The sequence below is a fragment of the Seriola aureovittata genome, chromosome 3, assembly GCF_021018895.1.
Source record: "Seriola aureovittata isolate HTS-2021-v1 ecotype China chromosome 3, ASM2101889v1, whole genome shotgun sequence".
NCBI classification, from domain to species: Eukaryota; Metazoa; Chordata; class Actinopteri; order Carangiformes; family Carangidae; genus Seriola; species Seriola aureovittata.
This window is the reverse complement of record NC_079366.1, coordinates 21,011,358-21,028,537: the sequence shown is the minus strand read 5'-3', so window position 1 is coordinate 21,028,537 and position 17,180 is coordinate 21,011,358. Positions and strand designations below refer to the sequence as shown.

Genomic DNA, 17,180 nt, shown 5'->3' with positions numbered 1-17,180 from the left:
CTAAAATCAGTTCTTCACTGTATGATAGGCCTACTACATATTTTATTTTTGAGCCAAAATAATTGGTCAATTAGAGTGGATGATCAACACAATTGGCAACTGTTTTGAAAATAGAAAAAACATAATTTTTCAAGTAAAAATGCCAAAATTTCCCTCATTGCAGCTTCTCCAATGCAAAGGTTTTGTGCTTTTCTTTGCCTGTGATTGTAAACTGAATATCTTCAGGTTTAGACTGTTGATTGGACAAAATAAGTCCATTTGAAAACATCAACTTGGAAATTAGGAATCTGTGATGGACATAATGCACCATTTATTTGTAATCACAATGAATAAAAATGTCAAAAAATGTGGTTTGTTTTTTCACATAATTATATAGATTTTCTTTCATATTAACGCCATTTATGGAATATATACAATGAAGTACACATGCTCCACAATGTATAATGTATATATAAAATACATATCTATACATAAATAATAAACTAAACACATTAGAAAACACAGTTGACAGTAGCGCTGAACGATATTGGGAAAAACAGACATTCTGCGATATGAAAAAAAAATACAGGAATTTTGACCATTTGACTTGTTTTCACTCGTTTTTAGATTGTGGTTAACATCTAGCGGGGGCGGGACCTGCTTTGGTTGGGAGTGGTTAGGGTTTTGTGCATGCAGAACCTACATGTCACTCATTAGCAACACCCAAGAAGTAAAATCGGAGTAAATTATACTAGACAGACTTTTCTTGTATATTATGGAAAATGAGAAAGGTGCGAGTTTTCTTTTTGTATCGAGCACCAAAAAAGTTGCACCTTGACAGGTTTGATTTAATTTGCCTTACTTGACGCTGCATGTACTGTGATGTGACTATTGCCCATGCTCACATCGCAGTGATGATGCTGAAATGATATATTGTGCAGCTCTAGATGGAAGAAAAGATCCAATTGACAAAGGATCTGCAGCAACAGCAGGGGTATGAATAAGATAAAGAGAGAGGACAGTATGTCAGAGGGTATCTGCTGTGACAGCATGCAGGCAGAGAGACCATGTTTGCATCAATGGGGAAAACAAGATCTGGTCATAATCTACCAGAGGTGTGCAGACAGTGCCTGTGGTCAGCGAGTGTGCAGGAGACACCAAACACACTCGAATAAACTGCCTGAACCCATTAAGCTTTCCATGCAACAGTACACTGAAGCCAAACAACTGCTGCCTAGCATGAAAGAAGATTCATTATCATTGATGATGAAGATAAATGTCTTTCACTTCTAACTTCAAGCTGAACCATCCAGCAGCAACAGCAGAGTAATGGATCCTAGAAGAAACAAGCAGCCGTGAATTTACACTAAAATCAATAAAGCAGCAAAAAACTGATTCCTCGTCCTCCAAACTCTACCACAGACTTTCAATCACACTGCACCAATCCCTCCCAAAAGAAACAATAACATTAATACATCCAGTGGCTTGTATGACCCATTAAAAGAGGAGAAAATTGAAAAGCCTCAGCAGACCAACATTCTGTATACTTGATATTGATTATCTGCTATTCAACATTGGTCGGGTTTAATAGATTTCCTGTCCATAAAAAAGGTCACTACAGGAGGGGACAGGCAAAGCAGAAATGCAATGATGCCCAGAATATTGATGACTATTGCTGCAGCTTTATATTCCTACATGGAGAGATGTGTGCCGAGGAATATACATTTATACTAAAATAATGAAATATTTAGACTTGAAGTGATTATCTAATTGGTTGGGCAAAAAAAAAAGAAAAAGTGAATACATCACCATGGGAAAATTATAATGAATTTTTTTCACTTTTATCTAACATTTCATAGACAAATCCATCTAATTATAAATAAAATATAACTCATAAATATGATAATGATAATTAAAATAATACTTTAAAATGTTACATTAAACAATTTGGAGTGAAAACATTGTAAACTACAGGAGATTATTTACAAAAAGGTTGACAAAATCCAGATTATGTTCCAGTATAGTAACAGAGAATTCAATAAATGACCTGCATCTGACCTTGTGTCTTACTAATACCTGTAAATCAATGTATTAAATTGCGAATCTGTTTTAGTCAATATGTCTCAGTGCTATACATAACAAGACAACAGACTGCAAAATGGAAGTGAAGAAGTCAACATATAACAGTGTATTTGCTCGTATCTGTTTAGGTTTAGACTGAAAGCCGGTTCTTGACCCTGGAAACAGGGTCACACAAAACAATCACACAAGCTCGATTAGCAGTTTTCTGGAGCGCTCAGTCAAATCACAGATTCTTCCTCAGCAGATGTTGTTTGCTCAGTTGTCATGGTGCTGCAGATGTTATATTTTCCATTTTCCCTCAGAGCATTTTAGGATCTTCTTGTCTATGTGGGCTTAAAGGTTGGTGTTGAAAGCTCTCTCTTATATTTCTAAAATCTCTTCTTAAAGTGAAGGGTGTTAAGATATAGTTTAAAAGCTTGAAAATAAAAGCATAATTTACAATGAAATATTTATATGCCCAAAAAAGAAGCTAAAAAGAAAATGACAAAATTGTATGAAAATAATGTATTATATTTTGGTTTTGCTATGATGGTACCACATTACTTTAAGTCCACTGATTTAGCATTTATAAGCGGTATACAAATGCTTATTAAATTGTTTATAACACACTATAATGTAATTGTACACATTTATAAGGACCTTTCACATTTTACAGTCTGTCTTTTGTAGCTCTAAACATTCATGATACAGGTATTGGTGTTTTTTATGAAGACAGACGCACAATAACTTCTAAGACTGGGACAAAAACTAAAATCTTATCAACTGAAATTATGTTTAGACTCCTTTTCTCCCAGGATTTTCATCCTTAAAGGAGCCATGTATAAGTGCTGCTATTGATACACAGCCAACGTTTGCATTAACAGCTGTTTATTTGACAGTCTAAACGAAACGTTGTGAGTTCAGCATCAAACCTTCATTCGTCTTTCCTTCTACTGAAGTTAGCATGCTATCCAGTTAGCCCCAGTCAGACCGGACTGTCATGTCACTTTCCGATAGCGAGTCACTGTCTGCACTGAAGAAGTAGCGTTGCTCAGAGGGCAAATTATTACCCCCTGTATTGTAAATGCAACAATAGCTGAAGCTCTTCGCAACACTGGTAATAAACCGCTGTTGATGCACCTAATGCTTAGGTGTCTAATCCACAGCTCAGGCAGTGGGTGGTGTTACAGAAAAATCACTTTGTTTACCATTCAGCCTGTAGCACAAGTCAGGAAGATGATGAAGAGGCTTGTTTATGCAAAGCACCAGCGTGATTAAATTACTCATTAGTCAGCTGCATAATAAACAATAACAGAGCAATTATGACATAATAGTAAGAGGTTTTTAATATTGATTACTATATATAATAAAAGTTAAGTAGCCTATATTTAGTGAATTATACCAAAACGGAGCTTACATACTGTGCCTGTCTCTTCGAATGATCATCATTACACATTTTTGAGTATTTTTTAATCTAAAATGAATTGAAGCTTGTGAGAATGTGAAAATTGCATGTGAGGACTGACATCCGCAGATTAAATCAACTAAAAATACTCCTCTGATAAAAACAGCAAGGAGGAGTCATAAAATCTCTGACCCCATCACATGGTACATTTGGTGGTCTGGTCGGGCACATGCAGCACGTTTCACAGATTACTGCTGCAGTGCTTGATTCTGAGTCACACACAGCTCCAATATAATGCAAAGTCACTGTGCTCTGATTAATCTGAATATAATCCCTGACGAGCCATTCAGTCTCAGCTCTGCAGTTGGTGGGAGGACGCCGACTGAGTTTACTGTGTGTCCATGACTGAGATCAGATTACATGTTTTTGCTTTTGTTTTTTTCTTAGTGGGGAAACATGTATCCTGTCCGCCCACAAGACTGTTGGACACCCTCTTTAGCAGACATGTAAATACAATAAAGCATGTCCTCTTCCCTCCTACCCCTCATTACTGTCCCTTCATCAGTAAAATTAGGCATTAGACTGAGGGCCTGATGCTACAGCTGCATGAAAGCACAGCTTCCCCTCGTCTTTTTTTCCCAACATCCTCCTCTTCTCTCCCCTTAACTCCATTAAGCCCTCCTCTCATCTCTTCCTGCTCTCTGCTATACACTTTATTCACGCTCTCCATCATCTTTCCTTCTGCTTCCTTCCTTTCCTGTTATATGCTTTCATTCTATTTTGCTCAACTATTTTTTAAGCCATGCTTGCTGTGCCTGATTAAGGATGTCATTCATGTCAATGTCGGTCTACCAGACTGATTTGTGACCAGATACCTTCACAGTTACATTCCCCTCAGCCTCAGCTATATTGTGTGCTTACTGCTATTTTGCACTGATTGAAACACTGATGATATATGAGCAGAACTAAAATATTAGTTCATGCCTAAATGTTCAGAGACAGGACTTAACAGCACACAGGGATGCTTATGGTTCTGTGAGGCTGTACTTGGGCACAACAGTGCTTTGAGCTAAATGCTAATGTTGGCATGTAAACACGCTAACAATGAAAATGCTAACACGCTAAATTTATGCAGGTTTATTCTCCTCTCAGGTTGTTGTGTTAGCGTGCTAGCATTTGCTCTAAACACAAAGCACATCTGAGTCTGATGGGAATGTCACATTTTTGCAGGTATAAATTGATATTTCAACCTGATGATCACCAAAGTGATTACAATTCATCCTGAGGCGGACATGAATACATGTACTAAATTTAACACCGATTCATCCAATAGTTGTTGAAACATTGCACTCAATAACAGCAAATCTCAACCTGCTGGTAGCGCAAGAGGAAAAGTCAGGGGATCAACAAAGTCATTAGGATTCATCCACTGGGGATCTTGAATATCTGTACAAATTCCATGGCAATCCATCTGATAATATTTTTGATGGGCCAACTGACCGACTGTCATTAGCATCCATAGAGCCAAGACTAATGATGATAACTTTTCTGTTTACACCACCACCACCACCACCACACAAATGGACTGCATAGCACTGCCACACACACACATCTCTAAACACTTTCATGCTCTCAACAAGGCACACCCCTGTGAAATGAGTTGCAAAAGACTTTTATTTTGACACCACCCTCTGGCCAGTTATTACATCATTACTGCTACCAAAACAACTTTTGTCCATCTAACACTTTGATTGTCACACAATTGCATTATTAATTGCTCTACAATCAGCATTATGGCTCAGTTCTTTTCTTCTTGTCTTGTTTAGTATGATGTGTTACAACTATATAACTTCATTAATACAAAAAAGTTTTTCTGTTTCAAACCTTGCCCTGAAACAAGATTGTGTTGTGTGAATTGTTTCATGACCTCAGTCTGATCATTGACCTTTAATCCTGTGTTAATGCACTACACATGACAGACAATACCTTGTACAAGGTCTCTGGGGCTGTAAACACATCCATATCTGCAAATGATGTTGCATTGCCCTTCATTATATCCACACCACGTCTGCAGCTATAACAAAAGCCAATAACCAACGCGGTCCATGGGTTTTGAGGAGCATGTACTGCAGGCTTCTGGGTTATAGATTTGGGTAATAATGAAGGGACCTAAATGTCCCTGAAGTCGAGGTAGGTGTGTGTGTATGTGTGTGTGCGTTTGTGTGTGTGTGTGTGTGTGTGTGTGTGTTTGTCAGTATGGTTAAATTTAGTCTTATCAATGTTCCCAGTTACTTCCATGTATAGAGGTAAAGAAAAACCTAATATATTATTTTTTTGTGCAATATTGCTGAATTTCTTCAAGTCATACTGATGGTCAATATCTTTAAAAGCATATTTTAAAGGGAAAATGAAAACAAAAGGGCCAACCCTAGTTTTCCATTAATCATGTTTTGATAAGGCAAACCTTTTCCTAATGCTTAATAACAGGTTCAGAGAATTCCCCTTTTCAAGCCTCAAGCCATCGCCCGTCTCTCCTGCAGTGGTTGATGCCTAGAATATATAATATACAAGTCCTGAATAAAACATCAACCATGGCCTGAATACTGATGCTGAGAGAGGGAGGATGAAAAGAAGGGAGAGGAAAAGAGAAGAGAGAAACCAGGGTCAGCAATGAACAGCAGCTTACTTTCCAAAGACAAAACAAAAAACCTCAAGCAATTGTCACTGTCAGAAAAGGAATGAATAAATCTGCAGTAACACCATGCACCAAAGTTTTTCATCACTCAGCACATCCTTCTTCTTTGACAGATATGAAACTGGCTAAAAATCCTTCATTCAGAATTTTTTTTTTTTTTCTGGATGAGAACATTTAATGAGTTTACCCCTCTCCAGTGCTCTTATTACAAAAAAAAAAAAATTCAAAATGTGCCGACAGCATCTAACCACAGGACAAGCTAAGAATAGGACTGGTACAGCCCGTGTCCGTCTGCCATTAACCTCCAGAACAAAGCTGACGTCAGAACACTGAGGACTCCACAGTCCAGTTTTCAACTCTCTGGCAACTGCATGTGCACTCCTGTAAAAAGTGATACCGCTGACTGTTTATTCAAAGTTCTTCTCCTTCCATTCAATAGTTTCACTAAGTCGATGGGATTTATTGAGCTATACAGAATGTCAGACTTGTCACTGTCTTGTTTTTGGCTACACATTTCTATTGCAATGTGTGGTAGCACTCTGGAGATGGTGAGTCATGTTATTCACATGATCAGGAGCCAACAGACAAAAACTCATTGTTGTAATGTTGGACGCGGATTAATGCACTGTCAGGGAAATGAATGGGAATATTTGTTGGAGGTGAGGCGATGGAGGTGACATTTTACACTTCACTAGTCAAAAAACTGTCACTGCTGGCTTAATAAATAGGGAAACATGTCTGAGAACCAGTGAAAGATTTCCCTGTTTGAAAACTTTAGGAAGTGAGCAGCCTTCAGCAGCCAGGAACAAATATCTGAGAAAGTTTTGCTGTTTGCACTTGTCAAAGGGCTCAGGGAAATTTATGCCTGTTTAGCAAGACCAAGCAAAGGACAGCAGAGCAGCCAGGGAAAAGGTTTCCTGATGGAGACATTTCTGATAAAGGGCTCTACTGTGGGAAGTAAAAACTCTTTTTTTAAGCTGGAAGGCAATTGACAAGCAAGTGATGAGTGAAGAGAAGAGTAATAGCGGCAGTGTAAGCGAAGGAAATAAATCCAGATAAAAGGATGGGAGGTACATTGCTGCAGGTTCTGTACCGCTGGACTCGATCCAGTGCAGCATCACTTTTGCTGCATTGCTGATCCAAACTTGGCAAAAGCTGGATGCACTGGGTTGCCTGGGACAAGAACATTAAATTCTTTGGGGGACTACTCCAACACTGTGTCTTTGTCCTCTGACTCATGAGCACATGGCAGACATGAAGCATGAGGTCTGCAGCTGATACTCAGCCCACTATCCCTAGGAAATATATTGGACGATTCCGTACATCACGATTTCCATCTAATGCCAAATTTCAGTGCCAATGCAGGAAGAAGTGTGCCACATATGTAGTGAGGTGGGGAAAGTAAAGGTGTCGGGGTCAGAATGGTGGATGTGTATAGCTCAATTGACTTTCATGCAGGAGGGTCTGTGTCCCATCAGTTATTATAAACATAATCTTTTCTAATCAATACTAAAACTTTTGTAGAAAGCAAGAAATTTAAAAATGTTGTCATTGAACATAATTTGATTGTTTAATGAATCATCCGATATTGATGTTCTTGTCCGGCAATAGGGTAGTTACTGTATACTACAAACACAACTACATACTTGACCAGGATGACTGACACACTTCACAGACATCACCCAGTAATACTTTTGTTTATCATTCATTGTAGTAAACTATATAATTTGGGTTTTTTGGTCTCTTGGTTGGACAAAACAAGTGGATGACCCCTTTTTGATAGGCATTTTTAATCTTTTTCTGACAACATTTTATAGACGATTAGATGATTAATTGAGGAACTAATGGCCAGATTAACAGATAAAGAAAACAGTTGTTGTAGCCATTCCCAGAATTGTTAATTAAAAAAAGAGATAAAAAAAATAAATAAGATAGACTGGCTTTGTACCAAAGTCCACTGACAAAATTCCGCCTGGTTGAAATTTATCCTAAGCTTGAAAGTAAATCCCTGCAGATCGACTGTTCTCCAACGTTTGACCTGGCTCAGTCCCTCCTCCTGCTCACGCCTTCAGTATCTCTTGGCTGAATTCTTCCTATATCTCTCTGCCACTCCCTACCTGCTCAAGGGTGCTTTCCATCTCCCTCTCTTCCCCCGTTTCTTGTCTGCTCTTATCTCTCTTTCCTTGCTTCACTCTTTTTGTCCCTCCCACCCCATCTGTTATCTCCCAGCTGGATCTGTTTTACGCTGCACTGCAGTAGGCCTAGTGAGGATCCAGGCTGGATGAGTCACCCACTCACAATCTGCTGCCCTAAAGCCCTGCAGGCGTCAGCCACATCCAAGGACCCCACTGCTGTCCATGGGCACGCACGGATCTACATCAATGCACACTCACATGCGCGCTTGCACACTGCATACCCTTTTCTAAGGAAAGCAATGCTGAACATGCCTGAATGTGCACACACGTACATAAAGAATTACATTTAAATGGACCAAGAAAAAAAAGTCCCTGATACTCAATTATTTGCCTTTAAGCTACAAAATGAAATGAGACGGTTTTCAGTTGACAAATCGAAATGCTACACATAATACAATGAGGGTAAGACGTGTAGCACTGGCATTAGTATTCAGCACACACACTGGGAAACCTCTTGTCGAACCAAGGCTGACTACAAAATAAAGGATTACTGCTCTATTATCCGCTGTAAGAAATACACCCTGCCCAAATTTCATCGCTGGTTCTTGATTCTACAATGCCTAATACTGCACAGACAAATGTGAATTCCAACAATCACACATGTTCACATACATGCAGTGGCTACAGATTTGTTTCCATTACAGGCCACAACTGACATGAGACTTCATGCAGCTCGTACAGCTGTTCCTCAAAGGTGTCTTGGCTGTGTTTTGCAGCTTTTCTCAGTAACATGTTAAAACAGCTGAAGAGCTCATTTCCAAAAGATAATGGGTGACGTTGCTACCTGGAATTCACCATGTGATATGTCTCATAATAACATCACACCTTATGAAATTCTTGTGGAAAGTAGACTAATTTGCACCCGCTTAAGAATAATAGGCTGTCTCCAGGATCCAAAGTGCAATTGTGATCTAAAGTAGGACTAAAATCACATGGACAAAAAGCTCTTCCATAGTTATGAATTTAACAGTGCTTAAAGATGCAACTATCTCTTAGCGTCTCTAACCTGACATTAACAAAAAACAAAAAACAAACTAAAGGTGCTTTAGACGCAGTACATTTATACATGACTTAAATCCAGAACCAGCTGAACTTGGGGGGAAACTTGTCAGCCTCTTTCTGACATTGACAAGACGCAAAACAACCATTTATCTGGAAAAGCTGCGAGCCCCAAACCCCCAAAGACTGTTCTTTTTGTTGCCTCTCTCACTCACGCTGGCACACTTTCTCAAGCTTTCTTGCCATCCCTTTCATCTAGTCTCTCTCTGCTGCAGCTTCTATTTAATGAACACATTTTTGTCTTCCTGCTGGCAGCACACGCTCACTCGATTGAGATGAAACCTGCTCTCTGCAGCCTTAAGATAAATATAAAAACTGGTATTTAAACTTGGGTTTGATTAAAATATAACGGCGAGAAGTGACTGTTGCACTGCACAGTTTGCCTACTTTTCTGAACCATTAGTTGAGTAGATATTACAGCCATCATACAAACCATTTCTAAGTACAGAGTATACAGAGTTATATCACTTTATTACATAGTCCACAGTGAAAGTGAGTAATGGATTTCTTGGTTAATAAGCAAATACATTTTTGAAAAACCAATTTCTAGTGGACCTACTGGGTTTTACCCTTCATGCCCTGTGCTTCCATTCTTTTTAAAATGGCCCCCGTTATTAATGCACCACTCTGAGCCCCAGTGTCCTTGAGTGAGTGAGTGAGAGAGAGAGAGAGAGAGAGAAAGAGAGAGAGAGAGAGAGAGAGAGAGAGATGTCTTCTGTCAGAGAAAAGTGTGATTGTGTGAAATAAATAACCCAGTGATGTATGTAAGAAGGTGAAACTGAGGTTGTGTGAGCATGTGTGTGAGCGGATCTCATAAAATCCCAATCACTCCATGGCATTCTGTCTTTTATGAGCCGTTTCTCTCAGCAGAGTCCATAAAGTCTAAAATGAAGAAATGCTGCGAGCCTCCATGCATTAGACTGAGGATTTTCCGTCTCTCACAAAGCAGCTGATGAACACTTGACTTCAGACAAAGCTGGACTGCTAATTAGCAATTAGTGACGCATAGGGCTATAAGGTCAATGCAGCGTTTTAGGATTTGCAATCTGTTCCAATTTGCATATAAACCAGTCTGATGCCATTGTGGTTGCATTTGTTTTTTTTCAACTTGATATCTTACATCATTATAGACATTAAGACTAAGAGGTCTTGTCCTGCTTTCCTGAGTGGTACATAATATATTTCATGAAACAATATGAATTTCGTCAGAGACTTTGCTAATGCGTAATGTTGCAAATCCATGAACATTAACTGTTCGCATCTGATATGATAGAGGGTTTTATCAAGGGCATCTAACCATTATTTTCATTACTGATGAATCTGCAGACCATTTTGTTGTTTAATTGATTGATCTGTAACATGTCAGGAAATTGTGAGAAATGCCCATCACCTTTTCTCAGAGTCCTTGTTAACATCATCATCATCATCATCATCATGTCTTGTTTTGGCCAAGCTACAGTCCAGAACTCAAAGATATTCAATTTACAACAGAAACAGAGAAAATTCTCACACTGCAGGAGCTGCAACAAGAACATTTTTGGCTTTTTGCTTTTTTTTGCTTAAATCACTAACTGCAGATTTTCTGTCAATCTGCTAATTGATTGATCGACGTATTATTGCAGCTTCAATTTTATACATGTTGGCCCTTCCTAATTGCATTAAATTATGACAATGAGAAAAGAGGCAATGATTGTACATCTTGTGTAAAATAAGTGGTGTGAATGCAGATATCCATTCTGCCAAATCACTATCCGATTCTTTTAAATCCATGGTCTCAACCCTTAATCTCCTGACCTCCTCTTCTTGTGTCGGGTGGGGGCTATTGCCAAAGTATGGTTTGGCAATGTGTCTGTGTGACTATATACATTTGTGCAAGTGGCCAGATTGCTGGGTCACTGCCTATGTGAGTCTGGGCCTGGATTACAGGACTGTGGCACAGGAACAGAGGGGTTGAGAGGAGCCTTCTGCCACTGGGAGTCTGGGGAAGAAGAAGAAATGTGTGTGTGTGTGTGTGTGTGTGTGTGTGTGTGTGTTTAGAAGAGGGGTAGGGGGTGTAATGTTGAGGAACAGACAGCAGGAAACCACAGAGACAGCTAACTCTGAGCCTAGAGCTGGCTGAATCACATTGGGAATAAAACTGAGTAATGAAGACGGTGCTGTGTAAAGATAGTGACGTACACACTGCATATTTTCACACTTGACTACATCTCTTTGTGTGCGCGCGCACACACACACACACACACACACACACATAAATGTTGATATTTATCCCCACCTCACACACACGAAGATACATTTAAGGCAGTAGAGAAATCTTCTACAGGGAGAGAGATGGCTCTGCTAATGAGTGACAATAGACTCATCAAACAGAATTAACACAATCTGTGCAGCCATCTAATGCCCTGTGTGGACTGCAGTCTACTTCCAATCTGATCAAACCAGCTCCTGATTAAAACTGAGAAGTGTCTTAACAGCAGAACACGAGCATTTCCAGTGCTTTTTCTTTTTGTGTAATCCATGAACATGATGCTACTCCTACGTATGTTTTATGTTTTATTTGTGATCTGCTGAAATTCAAAAACATGCACTGGAAATGCAATCACAACATTCTTGTATCTGGCTTAAATCATCTCCACAAGCCTCTCAAATGTCATTGTGACATTAACAACAATATAAATGACAAATGAGTGAATATAATGTAAATATCGTGTGTATTGTGTATATTGTATTTATTAGTGTATATTTGGTATATTTTTGTTGTATATTTCCATAGATGTTTATTCTATAGATGTTTATTTTTCTGCTGTGGTAAATGAATTTCCCAGTTGTGGGATAAATAAAGTTAATCTAATCTAATCTAATCTAATCTAAAAGAGTAATTGCAGCATAAATCGACTAAAATACAATACTAGCCTCTGTTGTATCACCATATTGGGTCCCGGTTATTTTGACATTGCAAATCGCTACTTATTCTCAGTTATTCAAGTCTAAAATGAAATTAGGAGATTTTAATATCAACAGCCAGTGACCTTCAACAGACATGCTATTATTAGTGTCACAATTAAGTCATTACTTTCCCCTATCTCAATTTCTCATAAAGATGAGGAATGGTGCAAAGTGGGAGCTGTAACTAAGGCTAATTGGAGACCGGGTGAACTGGAGAACAAGTAGGGACATAGGAGCGTGTGTGTGTGTGTGTGTGTGTGTGTGTGTGTGAGTGAGTAAGCCAGGCTCTGGGTGTCCTGCTGTGTGGAGCCTGAGGCTGATTGTCAGTGTTCCTGTGACTCACCCCTAGAAACGGACAACCTCCCTCAGATCCCCTAGAGCTCTCAGCTAGCACCGGAAATAAAAGTCACTCAAAGCCCTGGAGATAGTGGGGAGCTTCAGGGACAGATCTGTCCATGCCTTTGACCATCAAGATCACATTTAGGATCATTGGTCATCAATGGCCATCATTCTTGTTGGCTCAAAGTTAATGATGGTATACTTCCAGTCTAAGCTCTGGGGAATAAAATAGCTGAGAAACTGAAATGGATGGGATGAAGAAAGAAGAAAGAAGAAAACCTTGAACTGAATATTTTCATATGCACTGTGCTCACATCTGACATTAAGAGATGATTCAGCATTAGGTGGGGAGGGCGTTATTTCATTCATCACATGTGTCCCGCAATTGGCGATGAGTGCATTTAGAGGGCGCCGAGGTCATGGCGTGCCACTGCTGGTAGGAGCGGATTTCCGCCAAGGCGCACTTAATGATTGCATAACACGGTGTGTGTTGGAGTTCCCACTGTGGTTGGTCGAAAGAAACACCGATTTAAACCGTGCTTCATATAGGGCTACAGCTTGCGGCTGCCATGAGCTGCAGCTCTGCTGGTTCGGAATGTCATCTGAAGGGTACTGAGAGGAACTGACGTCCCCGACATCACTGGCATCACATTGTTGTGCCATCTGCCTCCCAGACGGCCACACAGAAACATGACATTGAGTATGGCCAGTCATCTCGTGTTTTCCCTTCATGCATCAAATAACCGCAGAATATTGAAACGGAGGCTGCATAGTAAAGCATGAGTAATAAATTATTCTATTGGTGCAATGCTGCATCACGCCATTCTTTACAGTGGAGTGCGTTTCAGCACCAGGACAGCAATGTGCATCTGAATTAGAGGTTATACTACCTACTACATATGAGTGCAGCAGCAGGAGTTCATTTAAAAGCAATAAGAGTCAAACACCACTCCGCCGCTCTCAAACAACGTAACACTTAAGCATGAAGATCTAGTGAGACCTGGTGAGACCAGGACGTCGCCTCCTCTTACCTGAGTGGCTTTGTGGAATTGCTTCTTCAGCCCCGCTACAGACATGGTGGCTACACGGTGGTTATAGCTGTTATGATAAACTGCAGTTGTGTGAGGAGGAAATCTCGGTCCTAACTGTATCTGGTGATGCTCTTTGCAGCCGTGGCTATTACCCCTGTCTACGTTTGTCTTCACCAGAGGGATCTCCTGTGAGAAAGGGGCTGACTAAAGCCTCGATCAGGCTATTGGATGTCAAACCCACATGCGTCCAAAACGGCGCTGACGTCGGAGCCAGCTCGTTTTAAAGCGGCCGCCTCCTCGCTAAGGCTGGACTGGACACTCTAAAAGGAGGCTGAGGTATTTCTAATCTAAGCTCGTTTAGTAGAAGGACGAGGACGACAGTCTGCGGGAAGAACGAACCGGGGGACGGCGGCATAAAATTAGTTCTACAATAAATTGAGCTTTAAGCTGACATCGAGATGAAGCGATACCGAGAAAAAACAACGTTACCTTGCTTTAATCTCAAGGTTAGAAACACACAAACTGTGATTTAGTTTGCCGATCCTTTGACGTGATGGCTGCGCACTGTCTCCAAGATATCTATGGGCTATAAACTTCTGGTGGATTAAAGAGAAATAAATAAATTAATAAATTAATAAATAATAAATAAGTAAAGGCTGTAAAAACACTTGTGTGCCAAATTAGTTTTGTTACTTGACCTCAAAATGATACTTAATAACCTGTAAAGACAAGCAGAAGAGCTTCAGTAGTGCGCCAACGTCTTCAGCACCATGGACAGCGACCATCAACCAGGAGACTCAAGCCCCACTACGATCTATCTAACTAACTAACTAACTAACTAACTAACTAACTAACTAACTAGCGTCCTATTCTATCTGTGAAATAGACACTGTATTTATTTAATTATTCTTCAATAACTGTATGTATGCCTTGATCCTGGAAACAGCAGCTGATTATTTCCCTGAACAATTCAACTTCAGTACAGATACTATTGGACCTTGTGGAGACATTTTTTTGTCAACTGTATTTCTGTCTTTAAATCATGTTGTTTGTTAGTGCTATTTACGTCTCATTGTGTGAAGCTTCAGATAACTTCCCACATTCCGGTGGACAATAAGATTCTCAAGTATGCAAATCAAACGAGAGAATTAGTATCGCCTAAAAAATATCAAATTATAAACTCGACTTACTAGTGTCACCAGTCAGACAAAAAAGTCGTAAATTAATTCATACAACCGACTAGTGCGTAACGGTTATGCGTAATGGCACAAAACACTTTAGCACTATAGCTGCTATGCCGCAATATGGGACAGTGTGGATGAGGTTTATGTCCAAGCGAATTCAATTAGATTTTTTAACATTCGCCTATGGACAACAGTGGGATTGTGAGCTTTAATGTGGGCATTAGCTCTGCACACACGCGCACTGTAACACAAAACAATGCATACAAGGGAATTCGTATTTAGTATTTAAAAGTACATATACATATTTAAACACGAAACCCCAGGAGTAATGCGACCTGTGGTTCTGAATTAAAGCTGAGAAATCCCCAATTTGTCAGCTCAGCCGCTGCCCCTCGACGCCAGATGGTTGAACGATTTTGGTAGGAATACTTGGGCGGGCAGACAGTCAGAGACGCATCCCATATGGCCAATACCACAGCCCTGGAATAAGGAGCGACGATCACCAAATAGACAAATCAACTCCTAAATATGGCCATATCTGTTTCCGTGACCGTATAGGCTACAACAAACCGAGGCGGTATATTTGAGGATGTTTCCATGTAGGAAAGAAACTCTACAGCCAATGACACACCCAACCTTTAGGATATAACTCATTTGTGAAGTGTTATATTTATTTATCTTCAATTATCATCAAAGCCTTTAATACAACTGATCTCTTTTGATCCTGAATAGTAACTGCCAGGTGATGAAAGGCAAACACAAAACGTGCACATAATTAGTAACGACTGTCATTAATGCGTATAATCATGTATACACAGACTGAGTGCAGGGAATGGAAATGTCACTGTATGTTAACTTTCATAACGTAAAAAGCTACGAATGTTCCTGCAGCTGCGGTGTTTTGACTGTTGGACTGTTCTGTGGGGAACCAACCCACACAGTACACAATGCGCAGGTGTATTTAACATTAACAGTTAAATACACGTGCATATTTCCTTTGAAAATAGATTTATCAATTTTACAATTCATTTCTTAGGTCCTGAAGTGCCAGCTCAGTTATCATCATTGTGGTTTATTTAATGTAATATGATAATTAATTTTTTGATAATAAATTTTTTTTCAATTCTCCACTCTTGTAATGATCAAATCCATTACGCAGTAGAAAGATTTTAACAGAGCTACTTAACAATTAATGGATGCATTTGTCATGTTAGTGGCGCCATCTTCTGGCTAATTTCTGAACACACATTCAGACAGACGGAAAAACAAAACCAGAATTATCTATCATGGATCTATCTACACCAAGACAACAAAGACAAGATGATGCTTTCAGTTAAATGTCAAAAGGTAATCCTGAAAATGTGCCATTGACAGCAGCTATCAAATTGCAATGGTAATTAGGTCAAATACAGTTGATGTATGGGCCACCATGGGCAATGGACCTATAACAAGAATACATTTTTAAGAGTCAAACTTTCAAAACTAAATTTCAATATCCTAAGTGTATAGAATATTTTATGCAAACAGCTATAAAATTTAAAGTTTCGTATGTTATATTATGCAGGCCCATGCACAGTACCTGTCCACCCCCAGTAAATGTATAATCACAAACTATGATGTTTTGCTACCATCTAGTGGCAAGAAATGATGCAGCATGGATGATAAACGTTAAACTGCCATGCAACACACAGTGAGCTGTATTACACAAGTTCCAAGGTGAAAACAGCACACATACAAGTCTATATCAGATGCACTGTAGCAACCTTGCATGTCAAACATTTATTTTGTCTGAGGGGCTCTTACTGGCGAACAGAGAAAGTATGAGTGATGCATCAAACCGGCTGACAGTGACCTGAGTGCAGTTCTTTGCTCAGTCTTCCTGCTCGCTGGCCTCGGCGGGCAGCTCTGATAAAGTACTCGGTCCCACAGCTCAGTGAGCTGTATGTGCGTGTGTGGCCCGAGGTGAGTGTCCATTTGTCTTAACTTGGGAGACGATAAATCTCACCTGTGCTGTACAGACAGATGGAGGCTGAGCTCAAGTGAAATATTATATTGTTGCCATTAACTTTATTACACTGACCACTGGTCTCATCTTTGTCACCAGCACTGACTGAAAGTTGGAATAGTAGCAGTTTCTGCTTCACATATCAGTAGCATGTTCGTGTACAGAAAGAGGGGGTGATTTTACATGTAATATTTATTTCCAGATATTTTGTTTTGTACTACTTAAGGCTGTGGTAATGACAATTTCTTCTTTCATAATTATAACCTAATTATAGGAATTAT

General features: G+C 39.6%; 1 protein-coding gene across 2 annotated transcripts in view; it reads right to left on the bottom strand.

The window, feature by feature from the left end:
- Window positions 1–13,937, bottom strand: part of sh3gl2a (SH3 domain containing GRB2 like 2a, endophilin A1) — a 36,104-nt gene extending 22,167 nt beyond the window's left edge. Inside the window, exon 1 of one of the 2 annotated variants that reach the window (XM_056372643.1) lies at window positions 13,711–13,937. In XM_056372643.1, the coding sequence (XP_056228618.1) occupies window positions 13,711–13,755 (45 nt within the window). In that variant the 5' untranslated portion in view covers window positions 13,756–13,937. The remainder of the gene's footprint in view (window positions 1–13,710) is intronic. The other variant, XM_056372644.1, reaches the window with a different exon arrangement.
- Window positions 13,938–17,180: the final 3,243 nt, after the last annotated feature.